The sequence below is a fragment of the Leopardus geoffroyi genome, chromosome C1, assembly GCF_018350155.1.
Source record: "Leopardus geoffroyi isolate Oge1 chromosome C1, O.geoffroyi_Oge1_pat1.0, whole genome shotgun sequence".
NCBI classification, from domain to species: Eukaryota; Metazoa; Chordata; class Mammalia; order Carnivora; family Felidae; genus Leopardus; species Leopardus geoffroyi.
The window spans coordinates 31,205,631-31,220,864 of record NC_059328.1 but is presented as its reverse complement, the minus strand read 5'-3'; the positions used below and the strand labels follow the sequence as shown (position 1 = coordinate 31,220,864).

The 15,234-nt window shown below is 39.7% G+C and overlaps 1 protein-coding gene across 1 annotated transcript in view; it reads right to left on the bottom strand.

Annotated features, from left to right (window-relative positions):
• Positions 1-15,234, bottom strand: part of RLF (RLF zinc finger) — an 87,059-nt gene that overhangs the window by 8,170 nt on the left and 63,655 nt on the right. Inside the window, exon 7 of the mRNA XM_045482320.1 lies at positions 4,252-4,393. Within this exon, the coding sequence (XP_045338276.1) occupies positions 4,252-4,393 (142 nt within the window). The remainder of the gene's footprint in view (positions 1-4,251; positions 4,394-15,234) is intronic.

Here is a 15,234-nt window from a genome sequence, read left to right as displayed (position 1 = left end):
TAGATGTTCCACCAAAAAGGGCCATATGGCCAAATAAACTGGATTCAAGTTTCTTGAATGTTGCCCTCTTCTTTAACTTCCACTTCAAAATATAACCTCATCTACCTTCATTCATACTATTTTTAAAGTCTAACAACTCTAAGCACCTTTATTTTTTTAACCAATTAAGTAATTAATTAGAGAGACAGCATGCACGTAAAGGAGTGGGGGAGAGGAGAGAGGGAGAGAGAGAGAATCCCAAGAAGGCTCCACGTACAGCACAGACCCCAATGTGGGGCTCAATCCCATGACCCTGGGATCATGACCTGAGCTGAAATCAAGATCAGACACAACCAACTGAGCCACCCAGATGCCCCTAAGCACCTTTAAATGATCTGGTTTAAGCTCTTCATTTATAGAAAATGGAAGCCCAGAAAATAAAGAGGTACTATCACAAGGCCCTCTCCATTATACACTGTTGCCTTCTGCAAAAGACCTAATGCCCACACAAGCTTTTTAGCATCATTAACCTGTTCCATCCCAAGGACTAAGTCATTGGTTATACGCTGTATCCCAATATCCTTTGCCTCTTCTGCTACAAAAACAGAATGCCTGGTTTCTATCTGGTTACAAAGTAACCTGAAATAATAAATATATCTCCTGTCTCCCTTGCAGCTAGATGGGGCTGTGTGTATTAGAGGGGATGACGAAAAGGTGTTATCATGGTGTGGTTTGCCTCCCCACTCCCAGTGCCCTGCTATCAGGAATGGACATGATAGCTAGGATTGGAATAGTTAGCTTTTAGAACATGAGACGGAAACTATGTGTTGATGGCAGACAAAAAGGAACCTGGGTTTCTGATACGTGGAACCACTAAAAGCAACCTTGGCCTGTCTGCCTGGATTATCTACCTACGTGAGAAAAGGAAAAATTTCCACTTTCTTTAGAGCACTACTATTGTGGGATATCTACTACTCGCGGCAGAACTAGATCCTAACTGATACAGGTTAGATCCATCCCTCTTTAAAAACCCAGAGGTGTGGGGCGCCTGGGTGGCGCAGTCGGTTAAGCGTCCGACTTCAGCCAGGTCACTATCTCGCGGTCCGTGAGTTCGAGCCCCGCGTCGGGCTCTGGGCTGATGGCTCGGAGCCCGGAGCCTGTTTCCGATTCTGTGTCTCCCTCTCTCTCTGCCCCTCCCCCGTTCATGCTCTGTCTCTCTCTGTCCCAAAAATAAATAAACGTTGAAAAACCCAGAGGTGAGTCTCTCAATTTGAAGGGAATTCTCCACTCACTGCCTTCCACCTACCAGTCCACATCTTTTCTACCCTTTAGGCCAGTTATCATGAATGATTATAGTGGAAAGTACCTGAAATGAGGATTAAAGAGGAATGGGTCTGGTTATGTAGGTGGACAGCAAATTCCTTGGTCTGTGTCAGAAACCCACTTTTTTTTTTTTTTTTTATAGTAATCTCTATTTACTTGAACTCACAACTCCAAGAACAAGTCACATGCTCCACCAAGTGAGCCAGCCAAGTGCCTCAGAAACCCACTTTCCCTAGTCCTCTAGCAGCTTTCCCATTTTCTGTGGTTCCTTGAGGTAAGCAGAATTCCAAAATGACTCTCACTTTTGTATAATCTCCTCCATTCAAGGGTAAGTGGATCCTGTAAGTATAATTCCTATGATTATGTCATATGGGAAAAAGGACTTTGTGGGTGTAATAAAGACCCCAAATCAGTTGATCTTAAAACAGGTGGATTACCTAGGTGGGCCTGACCTAATCATTCAAGCCCTCTACATCTAGGTGTCTGGAAATCAGATTTAGAGAAGGTCAGATTCAAATTAGGAGAATTTCTTAAATGTCTGCTTGCTTAAAAATGCAGGTATGGAATGAGGATGGCTTCTAGTAGCTGAAAACAGGCTGCAGCTGGCAGCCAGCAAAAAATGAGGGCTTTAGTCTTACAACTGAAAGGAAGAGAATTCTGTCAACAAGAATGAGCTTAGAAGTAGATTTTCCACAGAGCTTCCAGATAAGAACACAAGCTGGCAAAAACCTTGATTCCACCTTCTTGATACTCTGAGCAACAAACTTGGCCACACTGTGCTACATTGTGTCCTACAAAACTGAGCTAACAATTGGGTGTTGTTTTAAGTGCTAGGTTTGTGGTAATTTGTTATGCAGCAATAGAAAACTAATACTCTCCTTAAAACTTACAAAATAAAACTTAAAAAAATTTTTTTTAGTGTTTATCTATTTTTGAGACAGGGAGAGACACAGCATGAACAGGGGAGGGTCAGAGAGAGAGGGAGACACAGAATCTGAAGCAGACTCCGGGCTCTGAGCTGTCAGCACAGAGCCGGATGCAGGGCTCGAACTCACGGACCGTGAGATCATGATCTGAGCTGAAGTCGGACGCTCAACCGACTGAGCCACCCAGGCGCCCCCAAAATAAAACTTTTTAAAGGCCAATTCTAAAACTAATGAAAAAATGTTTTAATGTTTATTTTTTTTAATATGAAATTTATTGTCAAATTGGTTTCCATAGAACACCCAGTGTTCACCCCAACAGGTGCCCTCCTCAATGCCCATCACCTACTTTCCCCTCCCTCCCACCCCCCATCAACCCTCAGTTTATTCTCAGTTTTTAAGAGTCTCTTATGGTTTGCCTCCTTCCCTCTCTGTACCTTTTCCCCCCTCCCTCTCCCCCATGGTCTTCTGTTAAGTTTCTCAGGATCAAAATAAGAGTGAAAACATATGGTATCTGTCTGTCTCTGTATGACTTATTTCACTTAGCATAACACTCTCCAGTTCCATCCACGTTGCTACAAAAGGCCAGATTTCATTCTTTCTCATTGCCAAGTAGTATTCCATTGTATGTATAAACCACAACTTCTTTATCCATTCATCAATTGATGGACATTTAGGCTCTTTCCATAATGTTTATTTTTGAGAGAGAGAGAGACAGAGACAGAGAGACAGAGTGCGAGTGGGGGAGGGGAAGAGAGAGACTGAGACACGAAATCCGAAGCAGGCTCCAGGCTCTGAGCTGTCAGCACACAGCCCGATGTGGGGCTCGAACTCACGGAATGCGATATGACCTGAGCTGAAGTCGGATGCTTAACCAACTGACCCACCTAGGCGCCCGGCACGTTTATTCATTTTTGAGAGACAGAGAGAGACAGAGTGTGAGTCAGGGAGGGGCAGAGAGGGAGACACAGAATCCGGAGTAGGCTCCAGGCTCTGAGCTGTCAACACAGAGCCCGATGTCGGGTGCGAACCCACAGACCACGAGATCATTACCTGAGCCACCCAGATGCCCCTAAAACTAATTTTTAAAAATAACACAAGTTCGGTAATTACTTGAACATGTTCTTTCTGTGACAGGAGATACAACTTCATTCACAGTGATTAGAAATAATTATCACCTAACATATCTGACCATGAATTTACTTTTTAATAACTGTTTTTTTACCTTTTCCTATCTTCACTGGAGAAGACCAGACCAACATATTTCAAATAAAGTATAGGATATAGATGTTTACATTAAAGGAGAAAGGATGTATCAAAGATACAACTGTGCCTTGGCTTTAGTATAAACAATCCTTGGATGTTGTCAAAGAAGTAGCCCATGAAACATAGCCATGAGCCATTATAGCTATGGGTATACGGAGAGCTCAGTCATGAGCAGATACTAAAAACAAAACAAAAACAGGGAACAGTATAAGATTTGTGCTGAATCTCTAAGCTAATAGTCTTATATATCTATAGGGCTCAACTCAAAAAACAAGGCTTTATATATAGCACTTCATTTCATTTTAGGAAATATTTACTTCCTAAAAATATCTAACTTGTTTCCTGTTGTGCACAGATTATAATTTTTGTATAGCTAATTCTGGAACTGTTCTATTATTCCAAAACCTAGAAAATGTATTACTCTATTCTTAAGGAAAATATAGTTATATTTTCTTCATGTTAATAATTATGTTAATATGCAAACAAACATGCTTGCATAAAATATAGAAAACTGTTCTAGGAAAAGTAGATATAGGGTAGTAGATATAGCCCAGAAACATAATCTTCCCTTCCTCCAGTCACTTTAAATCACTATCTTCCATTAAGAAAACTGTGGATTCTAAAAGGTCAATCTGCAGAAACACCTAGGTACGTCCAATTCCATAATCTTTCCTTGTCTAAAAGGAGTTGTCTGAGAAGTAATCTCCCCACTCATTTCTTCAGTTCTAGGACAATCATCATAAAAAGCAAAATTACTCACTTCTGTTTGTATAACTCTAATCAGGCAAAACAAATGCTGCTGTGTTTTAGCTATGACACCAAACTGACGACAGCGCTCCAAAAAAGTGTCTAAAGATGGGTCAATTCTTCTCTGCAGTTTACTCCAAAAGAGAGTCAATTCCCTATAAAAAGAAAGATTAAGGTAAAACATTTAAAGCAACTGGTATTTGCTGCCCACCTCCCCACCCCACTTTGGTTTGTAAAGATAAATTGATAGTAAACAGAAACTAGAAGAAAAAAAAAACTGTCTACATTCCCTATTGGGTCCTCTCAAACTGGTAAAATCGTTAAACTCTATCCTAGTGGGCAGAGATGATGAGACATCCCGACACTGCTAACAAAATGTATACAACTAATAACTATTCTAACAGTACACTTCTCCACTTACCTGGCCCTTTCTAGCTCTAAAATGTCATGAAGCTACTTAGGCATGCATTTTGGAATGTTCAAATATTACTAATAAAAATAGCAAAATGGCACTTTTAGAAACAGCTAAAATACGAGAATCTTACAAATATTCATTATGGAAACAAAGAAAGCTTGAAAAGAACAAGTTAATTAAAGGCACTGAATGGGTTAAGAGAAAAAACATTTTTTTTTTAAAGTTCATTTATTTTGAGAGAAAAAGACAGAATGCATGAGCAGGGAGTGGCAGAGACAATCCCAAGTAGGTTTCACGCTGTCAGCACAGAGCCCAACATGAGGCTTGAACTCACCAACCGTGTGAGATCATGACCTGAGACGAAATCAAGAGTCTGACACTGAACCGACTGAGCCACCCAGGAGCCCCAAGAGAAAATTCTCAAGGAAAAGCACTAGTAACTCAAAAATGTCCAGGATAAAAATACTAATATGAATGCAAGGGAAGTTACTTAGTAAAACTAAAGAGAATGTTACCACTTTAAAAAAGTGACTCTTTTCTGTACACTGCAATACATACTTAACTTAACTTACTTAACTTAATTGTTTCTTAAACAATTTTCATAAAAAAGTATTATTTTCACAAGCCAGTTTTAGAACACTAATACCTTACTGCTATTAACAGACTATTCTAGGAAGCTGGGTACAAATACAAAGCTTAACAAACGAACATACCTCAACAGATTGAAAATAAACAAATTTAACAGAACTTATTTTATTATACTTTATTTAATTAATTAATTAATTTAGAGAGCATGTGTGTGAGCAGGAGAGGGGCAGAGGAAGACAGATAATCTCAAGCAGGCTCTGTGTTCAGCACAAAGCCCAATGCAGGGCTTGATCCCATGACCCTGATATCATGACCTCAGCTGAAATCAAGAGTTAGTTGTTCAACCAACTGATTCACCCAGGCACCCCTATTGTATTTTTAAAGAAGTAACTAGGATTCTCATATGGTGAAATTCTTACATACATACAAAACTTGCCTCAAAGATCTAAATGAATATACTCCTTAAAAGATACATGATTAGGGGCGCCTGGGTGGCGCAGTCGGTTAAGCGTCCGACTTCAGCCAGGTCACGATCTCGCGGTCCGTGAGTTCGAGCCCCGCGTCAGGCTCTGGGCTGATGGCTCAGAGCCTGGAGCCTGTTTCCGATTCTGTGTCTCCCTCTCTCTCTGCCCCTCCCCCGTTCATGCTCTGTCTCTCTCTGTCCCAAAAATAAATAAACGTTGAAAAAATTAAAAAAAAAAAAAAAAAAGATACATGATTAAAGCTTTTAATATTTAATGATGGCAAATTTGAGCTATGATAAATAAAATTAACTTAAAATGCCTTTAAGTGTTTGTCTTTGGTGACTAGTGTTGCTTTCCTAACCAGGAAAAGTAAAAAATTGAGACAGGTCAGCTTTGAAAATAGCTACTGGCTAGGCAAGTAATTGGGGTGACTGTTCATTTTTTTAACTCACAAGATTGCTGGGCACCTGGATGGCTCAGTCAGTTAAGCATCTGACTCTTGGTTTCGGCTCAGGTCATATATGATCTCATGGTTCCCGAGTTTGAACCCTGCATCAGGAATATCTACTATCTAAAATACGTCAACTAGATATTAGTTTAAAGTTAGGCAAATCTGATAAAGTGGTAAGAGGCAAGTTGAGTATTAAAGCCTCTTAAATAATTTTTTTTTATCTATTTATTTTGAGGGAGGGAAGGAGGGAGAGAGTGAGAGAGAGAGAGAGAGAGAGAGAGAGAGAGAGAGAAAGAAAGAAAGAAAGAGAAGGAGTGCAGGAGGGGCAGAGAGAGAATCCCAAGCAGGCTCTGTACTACCAGCACAAAGCCCAATGCAGGGCTTGAACTCACGAACCGTGAGATCATGACCTGAGCTGAAACCAAAAGTTGGCCACTTAACCGGTGAGCCACTCAGGAGCCCCTCAAATAACTTTTAAAATATATATCAGAATGTTTATGGCCCGATTTATTCCAAATTAAATATTTCAAGCTATAGTTATTTTAATTCCAAATAACCATGATCAAAAAAGGGTATTTTGTTTTTAAACATACTTACACAATTATGATCCAACAATTTAAAACTACCACTCATTACCCAACCAAATATACAAATTTGCCTGAAAGCAAAACAACCAGCTCATGAAAATGCTACCATGTCATCCATTCAAATCTGTACACTGGAAAACGGAAACCACCAATAAAATAGTAACTCAGAACCTGTTGGATCATACATGCACTGGGACAAATATCAATTACTATAATGGTACGATTTTTTTAAATGGACAACCATTAAAGAATATACTGAAAATGATTCCACTGTATAGATGCTTCCAATTAGCCCACTGCCTACTTCAAGTCAACAAATTATATACAAATTCATAAAAACTGGAAAGGAAATTTAGTTCTATTAATGGTAGGAAACATACTTCAGCAGAGATCTAGCTACCATGCAAGAACTTTAAACTACACTGGGTTTCTGCATATCAGGAAGCCCAAAGTCCAGTCAGCATGTCACACGGTTATCTAGAATTCAGGCATTGTGGAAATGAGTCAAAGAAAACTTTGTGGCATTAAGGGATGACCATCTTTAAAGGTGGCTCCTGCAGATACAGTATGTGATTCTCATGACCACTTTTTACTTCCAACAAAATTCGGTTAAATAAAACATATATGGATATGTGGTCTTCGTCAGGTACTAAGGACAACACACACATTGACCCTGGCATATCACAGTCTAGCCTGGGAGAGAACAGGCATGAGATTACATCAAAGAAACACAAATGTACAAGATTTTTTTATACATATATTTTGAGAGAGAGAGCACATAAGCGAATGCGGTGGGGAGGGGCTGAGAGAGAGGGACAGAGGATTGGAAGAGGGCTCTTCCTGATAGCGAGCAGGTGGGGCTCAAACTCACGAACCATGAGATCATGACTTGAGCTGAAGTCAGATGTACAACTGACTGAGCCACCCAGGTGCCCCAACATACATTAAACTCAGATCTAAGAAAGCAAAGGTCAACCTATCAAATACTTGCTGAAAGCTTTGTGTGGAGGTTTAAGGCTCACCTGTATGAACTTTGTTTTTTTGTTTGTTTTTTTTTTAATTTTTTTTTCAACGTTTATTTATTTTTGGGACAGAGAGAGACAGAGCATGAACGGGGGAGGGGCAGAGAGAGAGGGAGACACAGAATCCGAAGCAGGCTCCAGGCTCTGAGCCATCAGCCCAGAGCCCGACGCGGGGCTCGAACTCACGGACCACGAGATCGTGACCTGGCTGAAGTCGGACGCTTAACCGACTGCGCCACCCAGGCGCCCCTGAACTTTATTTGTTTAAATGTTTATTTACTTTTGACAGAGAGAGGCACCCCTGTATGACCTTTAATTTTTTTTATATTTATTTTTGAGACACAGCATTAGCGAAGGAGGGGCAGAGAGAGAGAGAGAGGGAGAAACAAAATCCAAAGCAGGCTCAAGTCTCCAAGCTGTCAGCACAGAGCCCAACACAGGGCTCGAACTCACGAACCTTGAGATCATGACCTGAGCCTAAGTCGAACGTTTGACTGAGCGGCCCAGGTGCCCCATGAATTTTATTTTAATTTTTTTAATGTTTATTTTTGAGAGAGAGAGAAGAGAGACAGAGAGACTACAAGGAGAGGGACAGAGAGAGAGACAGAGGGGGAGACACAGAATCGGAAGCAGGATCCAGACTCTGAGCTGTCAGTAGAGCTCGACGAGGGGCTCGAACCCACGTACCATGAGATCATGACCTGAGCCAAAGTCGGACACTTATCCAACTGAGCTATCCAGGCACCCTGAACTTTATTTTAAAAGCAGCAGTAGTAATTACACATCTATATGTACACTGTCCCATTCAAAAATGGTTATCTTTCTTATTTGCTTGGCTACTCTAATGGTATTATCACTGCAGACATCTATAGGAAACTCATTCCTCCAGCACATCTTTGATTTTTGCAGAGCCAAAATTCTTTTGGGGCCATGGTTAATTAATAAGCTGAGTAATATACCTTTTGAGATCAAGCATATATACGGTGGCTGATTTAAAGTAATAGGATATATTTTATTGTGGTTTGTAAGTATCTCTAAAGGAAATTTCTAAGAAAATTAAAAAAAAAAAACTTTTGGGTAATAGTTACATAGTTAACACTTCAAATACTATCTTCTGTGATGACCACATTCAAGAATGATACTTCTGATAAATAAATTCTAGTATATGTGTTTAAAAATAAGTGACTGCTTTTATCAGATTCCAACTTAGTCACATGTTTTACAGAATTCCTAAGTTTCAAATATCCCACTCCAATATCCCATTAGCAAAACAAACAAACACCTATGAAAACAACAGAAGGGGTTAAAAAAAAAAAAGATTCCAAATTTCAAAATTTTAGATTCTATTTCTCTTTAAACTGCTTGGAAGAAGCTTACTTTTCCAAGTGTGAAGTGACTAAATATTTTCTTTCCTTTACTCATTCTAGCTCCTCAGGAGGCCAACAAGAGGGAAATCCTTGTTAATCCCTTCCTGCTGCGTGGAGCAGCATTAATCCTACAGCTGCTAACATCCTTGGAAGGGCTAATGTGTCAGAGTAAAGAAAGGAAGAAGAATAAAGCTATAGGTCACTCTAGAAGGGAAAATCTATTAGGAATATTAAAAGAACTGTGTGATTATAGTTTTAAAATTACTTTATAATCAAGAAAAATCTCAAATGACCTAAACTTACTCCTCGAGGAGCTAGAAAAAGAACAAAGCCCAAAGCCAACAGAAGGAAGGAAATGAAAAAGATTAGAGGAGAAATAAGTGAAATAAAACTAAAGAAACCAGGAGGTGGTTCTTTAAAAAATGCAACAAAATTGATAAACCTTTAGCCAGAATCATTAGAAAAAAAAGGAGGATGCAAATAAATCAGAAATAAAAGAGGAAAAATAACAACCTACACCACAGAAATACAAAGGATTATACAAGATTATAAAAAATTGTATGTCAACAAACTTGATAACCTGGAAGAAATGGATAAAGTCCTAGAAACATATAACCTTCTAAACTGAATCAGAAAGAAATAAGAGCATTTGAACAGACCAACTACTAGCAGTGAAGTTGAATCAGAAATCAAAAAATTCCCAACAAACAAAAGTCCAGGACTAAATGGCTTCACAGGTGAATTCTGTCAAACATTTAAAGAAGAGTTAACACCTATTCTTCTCAAACTATTTCAAAAAAAAAAAAGAGGAAGGAATGATTACAAATCCATTCTACAAGGTCAGCATTACCGTGCTTCCAAAACCAGGTAGACGCTACACAAAAAGAAAACTATAAGCCAATATCTGATGAACATAGATGCAAATATCCTCAACAAAATATTAGCAAACCAAATCCAACAACACTTAAAAAAAATTAGTCACCATGATCAAGTGTGATTTATTCCAAGGATGCAACGTGATTCACTATTCACAAATCAATCAATATGATAGGTCACATTAACAAGAGAAGGATAAAAACCATGTAATCATCTCAACAGAAGCAGAAAAAGCATCTGACAAAGTACTACATTCACTCATGATAAAAACTTTTCAACGAAGTAGGTTTAGCAGGAACACACCTCAACATTAATTAAGGCCATATATGACAAACCTACAGCAAACATCATACTCAGTGGTGAAAATCAGAGCTTTTCCTCTCAGTTCAGGAAGAAGACAGGGATGTCCACTCTTACCATTTTCATTCAACATAGTTTGGACATCCTAGTCACAGCAGTCAGATAACAAAAAGAAATAACAGCATCCAAATTGGTAAGGAAGAAGTAAAATTTTCACTATTTATAGATGACCTGATACTATATACAGAAACCCTGAAGACTCTACCAAAAAACTACTAGAACTGATACATGAATTCAACAAAGTCACAGGATACAAAATTAATATACAGAAATCTGTTGCATTTCTATTTTTTTAAAATGTTTACTAATTTAGAGAGAGAGAGTGTGAGTAAGTGCATGCATGCATGCACGCACAAGTGGCGGGGAGGGGGGGGGGGGAGGGGGGAGGGAGAGAATTCCAAGCAGGCTCCTGACTGTCAGCACAGAGCTCGAAGCAAGGCTTGATCTCACGCAACATGAGTTCATGACCTGAGCCAAAATCAAGAATCCGAAGCTTGCAAAGATGAAATCAAGCTTTCGCTTTTTGCAGATGACATGATATTATACGTGGAAAATCCGATAGACTCCACCAAAAGTCTGCTAGAATTGATACATGAATTCAGCAAAGTTGCAGGATACAAAATCAATGTACAGAAATCAGTTGCATTCTTATACACTAACAATGAAGCAACAGAAAGACAAATAAAGAAACTGATGCCATTCACAATTGCACCAAGAAGCATAAAGTACCTAGGAATAAATCTAACCAAAGATGTAAAGGATCTGTATGCTGAAAACTATAGAAAGCTTATGAAGGTAATTGAAGAAGATTTAAAGAAATGGAAAGACATTCCCTGCTCATGGATTGGAAAAATAAATATTGTCAAAATGTCAATACTACCCAAAGCTATCTACACATTCAATGCAATCCCAATCAAAATTGCATCAGCATTCTTCTCGAAACTAGAACAAGCAATCCTAAAATTCATATGGAACCACAAAAGGCCCCGAATAGCCAAAGGAATTTTGAAGACCAAAGCAGGAGGCATCACAATCCCAGACTTTAGCCTCTACTACAAAGCTGTCATCATCAAGACAGCATGGTATTGGCACAAAAACAGACACATAGACCAATGGAATAGAATAGAAACCCCAGAACTAGACCCACAAACGTATGGCCAACTCATCTTTGACAAAGCAGGAAAGAACATCCAATGGAAAAAAGACAGCCTCTTTAACAAATGGTGCTGGGACAACTGGACAGCAACATGCAGAAGGTTGAAACTAGACCACTTTCTCACACCATTCACAAAAATAAACTCAAAATGGATAAAGGACCTGAATGTGAGACAGGAAACCATCAAAACCTTAGAGGAGAAAGCAGGAAAAGACCTCTCTGACCTCAGCCGTAGCAATCTCTTACTCGACACATCCCCAAAGGCAAGGGAATTAAAAGCAAAAGTGAATTACTGGGACCTTATGAAGATAAAAAGCTTCTGCACAGCAAAGGAAACAACCAACAAAACTAAAAGGCAACCAACGGAATGGGAAAAGATATTTGCAAATGACATCTCGGACAAAGGGCTAGTATCCAAAATCTATAAAGAGCTCACCAAACTCCACACCCGAAAAACAAATAACCCAGTGAAGAAAGGGGCAGAAAACATGAATAGACACTTCTCTAAAGAAGACATCCGGATGACCAACAGGCACATGAAAAGATGCTCAACGTCGCTCCTCATCAGGGAAATACAAATCAAAACCACACTCAGGTATCACCTCACGCCGGTCAGAGTGGCCAAAATGAACAAATCAGGAGACTCTAGATGCTGGAGAGGATGTGGAGAAACGGGAACCCTCTTGCACTGTTGGTGGGAATGCAAATTGGTGCAGCCGCTCTGGAAAGCAGTGTGGAGGTTCCTCAGAAAATTAAAAATAGACCTACCCTATGACCCAGCAATAGCACTGCTAGGAATTTATCCAAGGGATACAGGAGTACTGATGCATAGGGGCACTTGTACCCCAATGTTCATAGCAGCACTCTCAACAATAGCCAAATTATGGAAAGAGCCTAAATGTCCATCAACTGATGAATGGATAAAGAAATTGTGGTTTATATACACAATGGAATACTACGTGGCAATGAGAAAAAATGAAATATGGCCTTTTGTAGCAACGTGGATGGAACTGGAGAGTGTGATGCTAAGTGAAATAAGCCATACAGGGAAAGACAGATACCATATGGTTTCACTCTTATGTGGATCCTGAGAAACTTAACAGGAACCCATGGGGGAGGGGGAGGAAAAAAGAAAAAAAAAAAAAAAAAAAAGAGGTTAGCGTGGGAGAGAGCCAAATCAGAAGAGACTGTTAAAAACTGAGAACAAACTGAGGGTTGATGGGGGGTGGGAGGGAGGAGAGGGTGGGTGATGGGTATTGAGGAGGGCACCTTTTGGGATGAGCACTGGGTGTTGTATGGAAACCAATTTGACAATAAATTTCATATAATAAAAAAAAAAAAAAAAAAAAAAAGAATCCGAAGCTTAACTGACTGAGCCAGGCACCCCCTGTTGCATTTCTATATACTAATAAAGTAGCAAAAGAAAAATTAAGAAAATAGTCCCATTTACAATTACACCAAAAGGAATAAAATTCCTAGGAATAAACTAAACAAGGAAGTGAAAGACTTGTACTCTGAAAGCTGTAAAACACGGGTAAAAGAAACTGAAGATGACACAATGGAAAGATTCCATGCTCATGGATTGGGAAAACCAATTATTATTAAATTGTCCACACTACCCAAAGCAATCTACACATTCAATGCAATCCCTATTAAAATACCAACAGCTTTTCACAGAACTAGAACAATAATCCTAAAATTTACATGGAATGAAAAAAGACCTCAAATAGCCACGGACGCCTGGGTGGCTCAGTCGGCTAAGCATCTGACTTCAGCTCAGGTCATGATCTCAAGGTTCCGGAGTTTGAGCCCCACACAGGGCTCTGGAGCCTGCTTTGGATTCTGTGTCTCCCTCTCTCTCTGCCCCTCCCCTGCTTGTGTTCACCTGCTCTCTCACTCTAATAAACAAACAAACATTAAAAAAAAAAAAAAAAGACCTCAAAATAGCAATCTTGACAAAGAAGAACAAAGCTGGAGGTATCACAACCCCAGATTTCAAGATATGCTACAAAACTACAGTAATCAAAACAGTATGGTACTGGCACAAAAACCGACACACAGATCAATGGAACAGAATAAAGAAGCTGGAAATAAACCCACTTTTATGGTCATTATATGACAAAGGAATATACAAGACTATACAACAGGAAAAAGACAAGCTCTTCAACAAATGCTGTTGGGAAAACAAGGCAGCTACATGCAAAAGAATGAAATTAGACCACTTTCTTAGATCATACACAAAAATAAATTCAAAATTGAGAAAGACCTAAATGTGAGACCTGAAGCCATAAAATTCCTAGAAGTAAACACAGGCAGTAATCTCTTCAATATCAGCCATGGAAACATTTTTCTAGATAGGTCTCTTTTGGCAAGGGAAATAAAAGCAAAATTAAACTACTGAGACTACACCAAAATACAAAGCTTTCACACAGCAAAGGAAACCATCAACAAAACAAAAAGACAAACTACTGAATGAAAGAAGATATTGGTAAATGATATATCTGAAAAGGGGTTAATATCCAAAAATATACAAAGAAATTACACAATGGAACACACCCAAAAGCAAATAATCCAATTTAAAAACAGGCAGAGGGGCGCCTGGGTGGCGCAGTCGGTTAAGCGTCCGACTTCAGCCAGGTCACGATCTCGCTGTCTGTGAGTTCGAGCCCCGCATCGGGCTCTGGGCTGATGGCTCAGAGCCTGGAGCCTGTTTCCGATTCTGTGTCTCCCTCTCTCTCTGCCCCTCCCCCGTTCATGCTCTGTCTCTCTCTGTCCCAAAAATAAATAAACGTTGAAAAAAAAAAAAAAATTTTTTTAAAAACAGGCAGAGGACACAGGCATTTTTCCAAAGATGACACACAAATACCAAACAAACACATGAAAAGATGTTCAACATCACTAATCACCAGGGAAATGCAAATCAAAACCACAATAAGATATCACGGCACACCTGTCAGAATGGCCAAAATAAAAAACACAAGAAATAAAAAGTATTGGCCAGGATTTAGAGAAAAAGGAATCCTCATGCACCACTGGTGGGAATGCAGGCTGGTGCAACCACTGTGGACAACAGTATGGAGGTTCCTCAAAAAATTAAAAATAGAGGGGCGCCTGGGTGGCTCAGTTGGTTGGGCGGCCGACTTCGGCTCAGGTCGTGATCTCGCGATCCATGAGTTCGGGCCCCGCATCGGGCTCTGTGCTGACAGCTCAGAGCCTGGAGCCTGTTTCCAATTCTGTGTCTCCCCCTCTCTCTGACCCTCCCCCGTTCATGCTCTGTCTCTCTCTGTCTCAAAAATAAATAAACGTTGGAGCGCCTGGGTGGCTCAGTCGGTTAAGCGGCCGACTTCAGCTCACATGGTCCGTGAGTTCGAGCCCCGCGTCAGGCTCTGTGCTGACAGCTCAGAGCCTGGAGCCTGCTTCAGATTCTGTGTCTCCCTCTCTCTGACCCTCCCCCGTTCATGCTCTATCTCAAAAAAAATAAATAAACGTTAAAAAAAAAAGTTAAAAAAATAATAAAAAAAATAAATAAACGTTAAAAAAAAAATTAAAAATAGAATTACCATATGATCCAGTAGTTCCACCACTGGGTATTTACCCAAAAAACATAAAAACACTAATTCGAAAAGATATATGCACCCCTACATTTACTGTAGCATTATTTACAATAGCCAAGATACAGAGGCAGCCCAAGTGTCTATCAACAGATGAAT